Source organism: Schistocerca americana, chromosome 1, assembly GCF_021461395.2.
Source record: "Schistocerca americana isolate TAMUIC-IGC-003095 chromosome 1, iqSchAmer2.1, whole genome shotgun sequence".
In the NCBI taxonomy this organism is placed as follows: Eukaryota; Metazoa; Arthropoda; class Insecta; order Orthoptera; family Acrididae; genus Schistocerca; species Schistocerca americana.
Genome location: NC_060119.1, coordinates 171,533,505 through 171,547,249, shown reverse-complemented (window position 1 = coordinate 171,547,249; position 13,745 = coordinate 171,533,505). Strand labels below are relative to the sequence as shown.

Below are 13,745 nucleotides of genomic sequence, written 5' to 3'. Positions count from 1 at the left end.
AGAATGCTACCTGCCATCATGCGTGGTGCCAAGAGTGGTGTATAGAGGATGTGGTATTACATGGCATAGTGGTGCTTTTTTCGTCATTAGTGTGTGCTCTGGTTATATCCCTTAAGGAAACGCTACGTGTGGAAGCATATGAATACATATTACACTGTTGTGTGCTTCGTACAGTGGACGAACGGTTCGGGGACAATGATTATTTATATCAGCATGACAATGCGCCCTGTCATAAAGCAGCATATGTGAGGCAATTGTTTATTCACAATAACTTTTCTGAAATGGAGTGGCCTCCCCAGAATCACGACCAGAAGCCAATGGAACACGTTTGGGATGAGTTGAACGTCGACGTCGCTCCAGACCTGTGTGCCCAAAATCCCTACCTTCCTTGTTTCGGCTCTTGAGAAAGAATGAGCTGCCAATCTCTACAGACATTCCGACACCTCAATGAAAACATCTCCAGCAGAGTTGAAGCCATCATACAGGCTGAGTGTGGACTCATTCCATATTAATGTATACCAATAGGTGTCTGGAAACTTTTGTTCAGATAGTGTGTATCTTGGTTATATCTCGCTACGAATGTATCACACTGACTGTCGTTATTATTGTTGTTCCTTCCCGAAGAAACATGATACTTCGTAGCGGCGCTAGTATTTCAAAGAATGTTAGCTAAAAATGGAAAAAAAAGTAAACGTGACTGAAACGTAGTACGGCCTGACTTCTTATCTGCCGCCGGAGCCGGTTCCATTGACGTCACTGCTCGATGTCTGGCGCTTTCCTGTAATACTCAACGGGCTGGTAAAACTTTGAACTCATCGTGTTAGGGCAGCATTTATTACATGTAAGTAAGTAAGTACTGCAATTGTGGGAAAGATGAGCAAAATTTGGGACCTCGGGTGTGTGCTTTCATTGCGACTATGGCTGCGCATTTCAACAACGGGAGACTAGCCAAAAAGATTAGGCCACGATCGTCAATGAGAAATTACATTACAGACAACGATAACTGTTTACTCTCGTAGGCAGCCGATTACAAGTGATGGAAAAAGGCAACTCAAGGACAGTGTGTTTTCTGAGACGAGCAACAGAAATACACAGCAGGACACGTTACCTGCAGTCCCAATTTAGTGGCGAGCCTGACTTTCGGTAGCACAAGGTGCTGCGGTTTAAGCCTCATTCCTCGCATTTAACGTAGTTGTGACCAAGTGCGTGTGTGCAAGCCGATCTTTACTAACAGCAAGAACATGTCACAGAAGCCGCCCCTTCTCTTCTTACGTACCAGTCTCTTCAGGCCAATCGCTCTTATATGTTCGGCAATAGTGAACCCACTCCATTTCTGCCACGAGTAAAAGTCACGCTCTGACTACTTACAGTCAATATGGAGATTACACACTATCTGATCAAAAGCATTTGGTAACCTACTACAAGACATTAATATGGGTTGTATCCAGCCTTCTCCTTTATGATGGCTTGAACTCTGCTGGGAAAACTTTCAGTGAGGTGTCTCAATATATGTGGAGGAATAGCAGACCATTCTTCCTCAAGAGCCAAAACCGGACGCTAAGGTCTGGAGCGAAATCGGAGTTTTATCTCATTCCATAGGTGTTTCACTAGGTTCAGGATGGGTTCTGGGAAGGCCAGTCAATTTCAGGATTGTTATTGTCCATAAATCATTGCCTCACAGGTGCTGCTTTATGACTTGCTACGCTGTTACAAACAATCATCGTCTCCGAACTGGTCGTCCACTGTATGCAGTACACAATGATGTAAAATTAGTTCATATCCTTCAGCATTTAGCGTTTTTTTAAGCGCAATAAGGGGACCACACTCTAATCACGAAAAGCACCCCCATACCGTAACACCACCCCGTCCGTACTACACTCTTGGTACTAAACATGATAGCAGGTAACTTATTCCAGTGATTCGCCACACCCACACTCTTCCATCGGATTGCCAAAGGGTATAGCGTGATACATCTCTCCAAGTCACTCGTTTCCAGTCATTCACTGTCTAGTGGTGTCGCTTTTTACAGCACCTCTAAAGTGCTTAGGAATCACTACAGAAATGTGGAATGTGTATGAAGAGCACTCGACCTTTGTACCCCATTCAACTATCCATGCACAGCTATTGTGGTGTGCGTACTGTAAGACCTTCAGTACACACACCATCAGATTATTTGACTTGTCGCTCTAACGAAGTAGGCGGGTGTCAGCAATACAGGATGTTACAAAAAGATACGGCCAAACTTTCAGGAAACATTCCTCACACACAAAGAAAGAAGATATGTTATGTGGACATGTGTCCAGAAACGCTTAATTTCCATGTTAGAGCTCATTTTAGTTTCGTCAGTATGTACTGTACTTCCTCGATTCACCGCCAGTTGGCCCAATTGAAGGAAGGTAATGTTGACTTCAGTGCTTGTGTTGACATGCGACTCATTGCTCTACAGTACTAGCATCAAGCACATCAGTACGTAGCGTCAAGAGGTTAGTGTTGATCACGAATGTGGTTTTGCAGTCAGTGCAATGTTTACATATGCGGAGTTGACAGATGCCCATTTGATGTATGGATTAGCACGGGGCAATAGCCATGGCGCGGTACGTTTGTATCGAGACAGATTTCCAGAACGAAGGTGTCCCGACAAGAAGAAGTTCGAAGCAATTGATCGGCGTCTTAGGCAGCACGGAACATTCCAGCCTATGACTCGCGACTGGGGAAGACCTAGAACGACGAGGACACCTGCAGTGGACGAGGCAATTCTTAGTGCAGTTGACGATAACCCTAATGTCAGCGTCAGAGAAGTTGCTGCTGTACAAGGTAACGTTGACCACGTCACCGTATGGAGAGTGCTACGGGAGAACCAGTTGTTTCCGTACCATGTACAGCGTCTGCAGGCACTATCAGCAGCTGATTGGCCTCCACAGGTACACTTCTGCGAATGGTTCATCCAACAATGTGTCAATCCTCATTTCAGTGCAAATGTTCTCCTTACGGATGAGGCTTCATTCCAACGTGATCAAATTGTAAATTTTCACAATCAACATGTGTGGGCTGACAGGAATCCGCACGCAATTGTGCAATCACGTCATCAACACAGATTTTCTGTGAACGTTTGGGCAGGCATTGTTGGTGATATCTTGATTGGGCCCCATGTTCTTCCACCTACGCTCAATGAAGCACGTTATCATGATTTCATACAGGATACTCTACCTGTGCTGCTAGAACATGTGCCTTTACAAGTACGACACAACATGTGGTTCATGCACGGTGCAGCTCCTGCACATTTCAGTCGAAGTGTTCGTACGCTTCTCAACAACAGATTCGGTGACCGAAGGATTGGTAGAGGCGGACCAATTCCATGGCCTCCACGCTCTCCTGACCTCAACCCTCTTGACTTTCATTTAGGGGGGCATTTGAAAGCTCTTGTCTACGCAACTCCGGTACCAAATGTAGAGACTCTTCGTGCTCGTATTGTGGACAGCTGTGATACAATACACCATTCTCCAGGGCTGCATCAGCGCATCAGGGATTCCATGCGACGGAGGTTGGATGCATGTATCCTCGCTAACGGAGGACATTTTGAACATTTCCTGTAACAGAGTGTTTGAAGTCACGCTGATGCGTTCTGTTGCTGTATGTTTCCATTCCATGATTAATGTGATTTGAAGAGGAGTAATAAAATGAGCTCTAACATGGAAAGTAAGTGTTTCCGGACACATGTCCACATAACATATTTTCTTTCTTTGTGTTTCCTCAAAGTTTGGCCGTACCTTTTTGTAACACCCTGTATATGTGGCAGAAACATAAGCGCTGATACGAAAGGATGAAAAAAGGTTAGAAGCATTTGAGATGTGGATGAGAATGGAGAGAATAAGCTGGATGGAAAGAGTGAGTAATGAACGAGTATTGGAAAGGGTTGGTGAGAGAAGATGTCTGCTGAAGGTTGCAAGAGAAAGGAAAAAGAACTGGTTGGGACATTCATTGAGAACGGAGTGTTTGCTAGCAGATGCTTTGGAAGGATTGGTTTGTGGGAGAAGACTGAGAGGAAGAACGAGATACAAGATGATAGATGACATAAAGGCAAGAGAAGATTATTCAGACCTGAAGAGGATGGCAGAAGACCAGACAGTCTTGAGGACTACCATGTGAAAACCTGCCTTTTGGCTGAACATTGATGATAATGAAAAGTATGACACATTGCCTTGTAGTTTAACCTAAGGTATTGCTCGTGCAGGGTATAGTGGGCTATGCACAGTGACCAGTTTTCGTCCATAGAGCTGGGTGAGTTCATTCGTTTGTTCAGAAGGGGAGGCCCATAAATGTTTTCCATCTTTCGATCCGTCAGTGATGACAGAATCGAGGTGCGCACCCTGCCATCTTTCTCAATCTATTTTACAGTAACTAATCGTCTAAAAAAATTGTCATTTTTTGTTTACTTATAGGTCAGGTTCATGATGATATGCCCATCATTTCGTTGATGGTCATAGCTGTTGTGATATTAACATGAAAGTAAGACATTGTGTGAAATTCGGAAACACAACGGTCGAAGGTTCGAATCCTGCCTCGATCATGGATGTGTGTGATGTCCTGAGGTTAGTTAGGTTTAAGTAGTTCTAAGTTCTAGGGGACTGATGACCGTAGAAGTTAAGTCCCATAGTGCTCAGAGTCATTTTTTTGAAATTCGGAAAAATGTGCGATGAAAAATACAGGTTGCTATTATTTTGCATTTGCTGCATATTACATAATATGTTATTATGCAAGGAATTTGGCTAACATATTGAATTTTTCTTAGACTTGTGTAGAGGTATCTGTGTGTCGAGAAAATTGATCTGATGTAGCACACTCGTTTGCGATCACACTGTGCCAGTGATGAAGCAAGAATAAAATATCCACAACATTCCTCATATTTCATATATGGTTTCAGGTATCAAAATGATGTAAATGATAGCACGCAAAGAGGAGAGTATTTTACCTTATCGTTATTAAGTAAGACTTCATTATACATCGTATTATTCCAATAACTTCAGATTTTTTCGGTGAAAGAATGTAATTTTTAAGGGCCATCGATAGCTGGTGAAAAGGGAAATGCTATGGGTTTTGGAACAACACATGTGAAGACATTAAACTTTTTTTGTACCGAGGATGTGCTTTTTCATAAGCTCCTGACTTTACTTTTCCTCAGTTCCTCACTTAATAAACCACATTTCAGAATTCTCTCACAATTGTGTCTGCTGATCATGTTAATGAGGAGTGCCAGTGCAAATTTTGGCATGGCAACCAGAGAAATGTGTAGGCTTCAGTTTAGAACAGTACTTCCCCTCCAGCACTCGGCATTTCCCCTACAGCGCTCTGAGCGATCTCCCCACCACTGCAACTCTCCCCACACTTCTCTTGCCGACTGCGCATCTAGCGGCCATGGCATTTTGTGTGCACTATACCTTACTTGAAAATCACTTTAAACTGCATACCATATTACATATTTTTTTTACATTTTTTCAAAGAAACGCTTGCATATTTGCGGTTTTGTCGCATCCATGGGGCACAATAGGACAAGGCAATTTTTTGCAAAATCGTTGCATGAACGTCGTAATTATTAGTAATATCATCTTAAAACTAAGACATAAAGTTGTTTAGTGAATGGCTTAGACTAATGAATATGGAATCACAAAAAAATCCTTGAAATAAGAAAACATTTGAAGTAATTTCGAAAAAAAAAATTGGTTCAAATGGCTCTAAACACTATGCGACTTAACATCTGAGGTCATCAGTCCCCTACACTTAGAACTACGTAAAACTAACTAACCTAACGACATCACACACATCCATGCCCGAGGCAGGATTCGAACCTGCGACCGTTGCAGCAGCGTGGTTCCAGACTGAAGCGCCTAGAACCGCTCGGCCACACCGGCCGGCAAAACAAGTAGTAATGTCTACCAATATGGTCACTTTCACAGAATACAAATGAGACCCTGAGATCCATAAGAACCTAAAGCGCACAGCTATTGATCCCACATGTAAGTGAATATCAGAGAAACCAGTGATACAGCTGTTCATGAATTTTCAGACGTACAGTGTGGGCCTACAGCACACATAAAACTGACTCACCCTAAGATCAACAGATTTCTGAAACGTGAATAAATGTACAATCTCACAATCGACGGTGATGATCCCCCCCTCAGATTTAGTGGTAAGAGGGTCCAGTGGACAGCATGTCAAGAACTAAACATAGATCAAACATGAAAACAGGAAGAAGGTGTACTGAAAGGTGAAAAAAAGCGAAATAGAAACAGTGAACGGCCCAAGTGGCAAAGCGGAGACAGTGTTGGACTGCAAAACGGACGACTCTGTGTTCAAAGATCCATCGTGCCAATTTTCCTTTTTTACACAAAGTTATGAACTGTGCGTCCGGTCATTGACGTGTCTGCTCGTTGTATTCAAATTTATGTGTGTGTTGTGATGTATCGTCCGATTGCAACAGTGTTGTGGAAAGAAGAGACCTATCATGAAAGCTGATTCTGTAAAACTACTCTATTAGCAGCCGAAAGGAAGTGGTTTTCGAGTGGGAACCGCAAACGTTTGATGACAAGGCGACAAAGAAAAAAAAAACTAAATTTCTCCGGAACAGGCCATGAAGGCCCAACGGTAATGACCGGCAGCCGTGTCATCCTCAGCTCACACGTCACTGGATGCGGATATGGAGGGGCATGCGTCAGCCACCGCTCTCCCGGTTGGATGTCTGTTTACGGGACCGGAGCCGCTACTTCTCAATCAGGTAGCTCCTCAGTTTGCCTCACAAGGGCTGAGTGCATCCCGCTTGCCAACAGCGCTCGGCAGACCAGATGGTCACCCATCAAAGTGCTAGCCCAGCCCGACAGCGCTTAACTTCGGTCATCTGACGGCAGCCGGTGTTACCACTGCGGCAGGGCCGTTGGCATGACAGGGCGACAAGTCAACTGAATTCTCCACCGGAAAACAGATTTGATGTGCGTCATACACGACATTAGGGACGGTATGTTTGTCATACGATAGGAATGTATTATCGACGCACCTAACTTGAACGAATGATGAGTGAGTGAGATACGCCTCCCTTCTGATGTAGGTGTTCGTATGAATGTGAATGTGATCAATCGAACAGAGGTGATGAAAACATAATAGTCTGCCACATAAGCTGCAGCATATGAACGCAACAATTTCATAATTATACAGTTTTCTCTGTGCTCTGTCAAAACATACGTTTTTAACGTTTTTGAAGTTGCGCTCCGTTTTGGAAGTTTGGACTCTTGAATTCCTTTGTTGTAACATTGTTCAGACCCGTTTACTTGTTGTTTTCATTTCTGTGAGATGTCTACGTGGTATCTCGCCTGCTTTCACTACTCATCACATTTACTTGTGAAGTAATGTATTCTTACCACATAACTCATATTCTATAATCAATGAATAGTATGACAGTTGCCAACACTACAGCAAGAGAACAAACATTTCAATGACCGGACGAACAGTTGATAATTTTGTGAAAATAATAAATAAAAACATGGTACGAGGGAATTTTGAACACCGCTCATGCGCTTTGCGGTACAATATCATGACCACTGAACCACAACGTCGTGGCTTATTCAACTCCACTTAATGTTATACTTCATTAAGTTTGGACCGTTCACTGTTTCTATTTTGCTTTTCTTTCACCATTCAGTACCCCCTGTTTTCATGCTTGATCTGTGTTCAGTTATTGACGTGTTTACCACTGGACATCTTACCACTAAATTTGAGGGGGGTGCGATGGGGAATTTCCCTTGTCAGCGCCTCAAATGGATTATTGTATAATAAAATTCATAACTTAATAGCCGGCCGGTGTGGCCGAGCGGTTCTAGGCGCTTCAGTCTGGAACCGAGCGACTGCTACGGTCGCAGGTTCGAATCCTGCCTCGGGCATGGATGTTTGTGCTGTACTTAGGTTAGTTAGGTTTAAGTAATTCTAAGTTCTAGGGGACTGATGACCGCAGGAGTTAAGCCCCATAGTGCTCAGAGCCATTTGAACCATAACTTAATAATACTATAACTCATTCAGAAACCCACAAAATAGGTTTACTGTTAGTACAGGTTTACCATAGTGAACCGTGCACATTGTTTATCAAATCCGTATATATTTGGCCCGTAAGGCAATTACATCACGCGAGTTGCGCATGCACAAAAGTCCCCTAAAACGTTGCCAACTGAAGGTGTGCTCGCAACCCTGATGCCAAATTTCATGGTGTCTTAGAATAGCAGTAGTGGGGTAGATTGAAGTGCCACATCTTTTCAGATTGCATCATCTATGTTATGTTAAGGGGGGACGTACACGAAACTGCAGTAATTTTAAAAGTATTTTATAAAACTCTAATTTTTTAAGATAATCAATCCAAATTTGGTACAGTTATTAAGAAATGTTATGCGCATATGAACCTAAATTTTCATTTTTATTGACCTTTTACATCTTTAATTATTAACAATTAATTTTTTTTCAACAATGTAATTACAAATGTTCCTTTTTTGAGAAAACTGTGAGAGCAATGTTAATGAATTTTTGTACACACTTTCATACCAAATAATTACAAAACTCTGTGGAGCAGAATTTTTATATCTTCTTTTGTTCAGTTTTTACGGGTCTCCCAATTTCCCTGAAAAATAATATATCAAATTTAAGGAATATTTTCTACCATAAATACCTTACTATTTTATTAAATGAAAATTCCTTCCACAGAATTTTTCACTATAGTACTGACTAGTCATATACCAAATTTCACTTCTCTACCTTTTGTGGTTTTTGAGAAAAAGGTACATAAAGTTATAAAAATGTAAGTTACGGGAAAACTGAATCAATGATTTGATAGTGTTTGTATTAGGTCTTACCGTCTCTGTGTGAACTAGTGCAAGCCATATGCATACTCCTCTTCATCTGCAAGCAGTCTCTTCTTTGCTTGTCTTCTTTGGTTAACCTGCTGTTCAATTTTATTGGCTGTAATATCAGCCGCAGCAACTCTTTTGTCATCGATGTCCTTCAATATTGAATAGGTGAAAGCTCCTGGATGAAATCCTAGCCTCTGTAGAGTTTTTATTCTTCCAAGATTACCATTGTTAAAAACTAAACAAGCATCATATGCAGCAATTTCAACAATAATTGTTGAAACAAATGTTGTTTTTGGGCAACGTTTCCAAATCAGTGAGTTGTAACTTTCATTAGGGTTTTGTGTCTTTCCATGCACACACTTTCGTAGGAGGTCTGGCTCTGCTAAACACCTAAATGTTGGTTTTATAGCACTTAAAACAGCCACAGGTAAACTGTGCTTGTGTGAATAGTTCATGCCATCACGCTCAGCCTGCTTGAATTTGCACCACGATATGTCACACAAATTATGTACAGGTTTGTCATCTGTGGATAGTTTATGAAAATAAATAGACCACACAGCCTTCTGCATGTTATTCAAATTTCCACTGTTGTCCCTTATTGCCTTGCCATAGTACACTTGTAAAGAATGAATTTCTTTGTCTGTGAGTCTGTTGGGACCACCTAAAAGTTTTCCATCCTCAAGTTTCCTGCCCTTCAATTCACGTTTCAATTTTAAAAGTCTGCCTCCCATTCGTTTTTGCACATGTCCAACACATTCCAACTTTTCTATAGCACAATGGGGACCATAAGGTTCACTTTCCAAAACAGTTTTGAAGGAGCTGGAGTCACCATCACCAAGGTATTTTGTGTATCTAACACCGTACTTTTCCACACTTCGATGGAACATAAGTTTCATAGCTGCAGGTTCCATTCCACCACTAGAACCAGAATAATTTCTACAGCACACTTTCTTGTGTTCAACCTGCCACTTATTTTCTTCCACTTCACCAGCTCTCTTTCCGAGTACACAGCTATAGCAATATTTGCTCATTACCTGAACGTCAAGAATTTTTCCAGTATCAACACTAATGACAGATGATACTCCATACAGTGATGTATGTCCACGCTTCATCCACGTTCCATCACATGACACACACAAATCGGTGTCTGGCGTGTTATCTGCTTCTGTCTTTAGTTCACTATTCATCTTCACAGCTTCCTTTGCAGAGGACTTCAAGTTTTCTTCCACTTCCTCTTGAAGAGCACTTAGCAGTGTTTTATTTCCAGTGGTGTACCTAGCACTTGGTTGTGGCATGTTCATGATCCCACAAAACAGTCTGGTACCTTCCCTGCCTATGCCCAAACATCTCATGCCATATATTAAACGCATATTTGCTTCATATATCCGGTTACTTGATGCCGAAGTTCTAAAAGCAGTGTCTGAATGACAGCTTTCACAAGTAAGATGCAACATACACACTATTCCAATTCTGTTTTCTTCGTCATATAATCTCAAACTTTTTGCACCACAGTCAGCACATACACAAGCAGATGATATAATATCAGATAGTATTTTCAAATCAATAAGCCTAAAACCACTAGTAGCTTGAGTGTCTGAGCCACAATCATCAAGTGATTGACAGCTGTCAATTTTCCTTCTCGAAGCACTCGCTTTCTTGGTTGAAGTATCGTTTCCATTTGTTATTATGGGGCTGGTTTTCAAGTTGTCTTTACTACATCGAGAAGCTTGACACTTTCTAACCTTTTTAAACACCTTACTAGAACGCGGCATGCTGCAAAATATAATAACAAGTCTACTTACAACTTTCGTAAAAATGTATTCCAAACAAACACTCGTAAACAAACGCTATAAATCAAAGAATATAAAACCAGCGGCAGAGATATTATTCCACAGCCTTCTTGATGTAGTACACAAACGTTCCCTGCATTGTGACTGCACAAAACTGGAAAAAAACGCAGTATAAATAGATATACGAGAGGATGAAGACCAAGATGGGGGGGCGTCGCCCTGTGCAAGCTATTACAAATTATTATTTTTTTCCCCCTTAGAAGCGGAATTGGAACGTAATATTTGGTAATTGAAATTTCAATACCATGTAGTAAATGAAGAGCCAATAAAATTTTTTTCACAAATTTGGTCATTTTCATGTACGTCCCCCCTTAACAAAATGTCACTGACTGACTATTTTTAATTCTTGTGCATAGTTATCTTTGTCCGTTGCCTTTTGTACTGTCCAGTTTAAAGTTGGCAACAGCGCCACCAACTGCCAGGGATCCTCTTTGTCCTTATGGAGCGAGACGCTAGCACTTAAAGGTAACGACTAATGTGGCCCAGTGTCGCAAATATGTGATTGTTCGAGATATGTGGCATGGCGAGAAAACTGTGAGACACAAGTTGGTCAGTGGCAGTGTGAGAGATAAATGCAATTGGACTCGTGCTGACAAGCTTACATCCAACTGTTCACGAATTTTCCTATCTTTCGCACGACTGTAGTTCATATTTAGATATAATAATAGCTGTTCTAGTTAGACGTTCTTCTCAAGCGTCTTCGAGAATTGGATGTCAAAAGTTTTACGTGTCTGTTGAATGCCATACCATAGGCAGCTGTGAAGTAGCAGTGTTAGTGCAACCGGAGGTGGCAGACTAGACGTCTGTACATATTACTTTCGATAGATATTAATTTATTTTTTCTAAATTCCCACCAAACACTTGCATAGCTACAAGAAATCATGTTCCTTCAGAAAAGAACAATAATAATAAAAAAAGTAATCATTGTGGTACATACGTGAACACGTGTAAACGAGGTTTCAAACGGGGTCGTGATGAAATATCGACTCAGGCGCGTATTGCAAATAGAGACTATGTCATTCAAAACAGTTACAGACCATAAGTAAATGACGACTTCATCACGATTCTTTATTACACTTGCCTGATTAAAAAATGTCCAGTGTCCAGATACCAATATGTAATGCGGAATTTACCACCAGACGTCACGGGTAGCGGATCCACAAGTACAAAACGTGGTGGTCATGGTGGTGGTGGTGGTGGGGAAGTATTGTGTTGTCACTAGACAAGCAGTAACAGCTGTATGGGTCGGTCAGGAGGACTCTGTAACTTCGAACGTTAGCTAGTAATCATTGGAAGTCGCTTGAGTAACAAATACATCAGCGCCTTTTCAATCTTTCGAAAGCTTCCCAAGTCGACCGTTGATGATTTGATTGTGAAGTGGTAACGCGAATGAACTACCACAGCAAAACGAATTGAGCATTCGGAGAGTGATTGTAAAAAATCGCGTAAAAGCAGCAGAAGAAACAACCCGCGAGCTCCGAAGTGCTGCCGGGAGTCCAGCTAGCAAAATGTGCGTAGAATGTTAAAAAGAATCGAGAACACTGGTCAAGCTGCTCCTCATAAACCACACACTCCCGTAGTCAGTGCCAAGAGACGCTTTAAGTAGTGCAGCCGGCCGAAGTGGCCGTGCGGTTAAAGGCGCTGCAGTCTGGAACCGCAAGACCGCTACGGTCGCAGGTTCGAATCCTGCCTCGGGCAAGGATGTTTGTGATGTCTTTAGGTTAGTTAGGTTTAACTAGTTCTAAGTTCTAGGGGTCTAATGACCTTAGCAGTTGAGTCCCATAGTGCTCAGAGCCATTTGAACCATTTTTTTAAGTAGTGCAAAGAGCAGTGTTACTGGACAATGAGTGGCTTGAAACGATTGATGTGGAGTGATGAATCACTCTATACCCTATGACTGTTTGCTGGAAGGGTTTGGGTTTAGCGAATGCATGGAGAATGCTACCTGCCATCATGCGTGGTGCCAAGAGTGGTGTATAGAGGATGTGGTATTACATGGCATAGTGGTGCTTTTTTCGTCATTAGTGTGTGCTCTGGTTATATCCCTTAAGGAAACGCTACGTGTGGAAGCATATGAATACATATTACACTGTTGTGTGCTTCGTACAGTGGACGAACGGTTCGGGGACAATGATTATTTATATCAGCATGACAATGCGCCCTGTCATAAAGCAGCATATGTGAGGCAATTGTTTATTCACAATAACTTTTCTGAAATGGAGTGGCCTCCCCAGAATCACGACCAGAAGCCAATGGAACACGTTTGGGATGAGTTGAACGTCGACGTCGCTCCAGACCTGTGTGCCCAAAATCCCTACCTTCCTTGTTTCGGCTCTTGAGAAAGAATGAGCTGCCAATCTCTACAGACATTCCGACACCTCAATGAAAACATCTCCAGCAGAGTTGAAGCCATCATACAGGCTGAGTGTGGACTCATTCCATATTAATGTATACCAATAGGTGTCTGGAAACTTTTGTTCAGATAGTGTGTATCTTGGTTATATCTCGCTACGAATGTATCACACTGACTGTCGTTATTATTGTTGTTCCTTCCCGAAGAAACATGATACTTCGTAGCGGCGCTAGTATTTCAAAGAATGTTAGCTAAAAATGGAAAAAAAAGTAAACGTGACTGAAACGTAGTACGGCCTGACTTCTTATCTGCCGCCGGAGCCGGTTCCATTGACGTCACTGCTCGATGTCTGGCGCTTTCCTGTAATACTCAACGGGCTGGTAAAACTTTGAACTCATCGTGTTAGGGCAGCATTTATTACATGTAAGTAAGTAAGTACTGCAATTGTGGGAAAGATGAGCAAAATTTGGGACCTCGGGTGTGTGCTTTCATTGCGACTATGGCTGCGCATTTCAACAACGGGAGACTAGCCAAAAAGATTAGGCCACGATCGTCAATGAGAAATTACATTACAGACAACGATAACTGTTTACTCTCGTAGGCAGCCGATTACAAGTGATGGAAAAAGGCAACTCAAGGACAGTGTGTTTTCTGAGACGAGCA

At 42.0% G+C, this 13,745-nt stretch overlaps 1 protein-coding gene across 1 annotated transcript; it reads right to left on the bottom strand.

Annotated features, from left to right (window-relative positions):
• Window positions 1-8,590: 8,590 nt before the first annotated feature.
• LOC124621050 lies at window positions 8,591-10,904 on the bottom strand. The gene is made up of 2 exons (XM_047147113.1): window positions 8,883-10,904; window positions 8,591-8,650 (listed from the first exon to the last, which is right to left on the bottom strand). Exon 1 carries the CDS (start codon window positions 10,649-10,651, stop codon window positions 8,897-8,899), a length of 1,755 nt encoding a protein of 584 aa, XP_047003069.1. The 5' UTR covers window positions 10,652-10,904; the 3' UTR covers window positions 8,591-8,650; window positions 8,883-8,896.
• Between the last annotated feature and the right edge of the window lie 2,841 nt (window positions 10,905-13,745).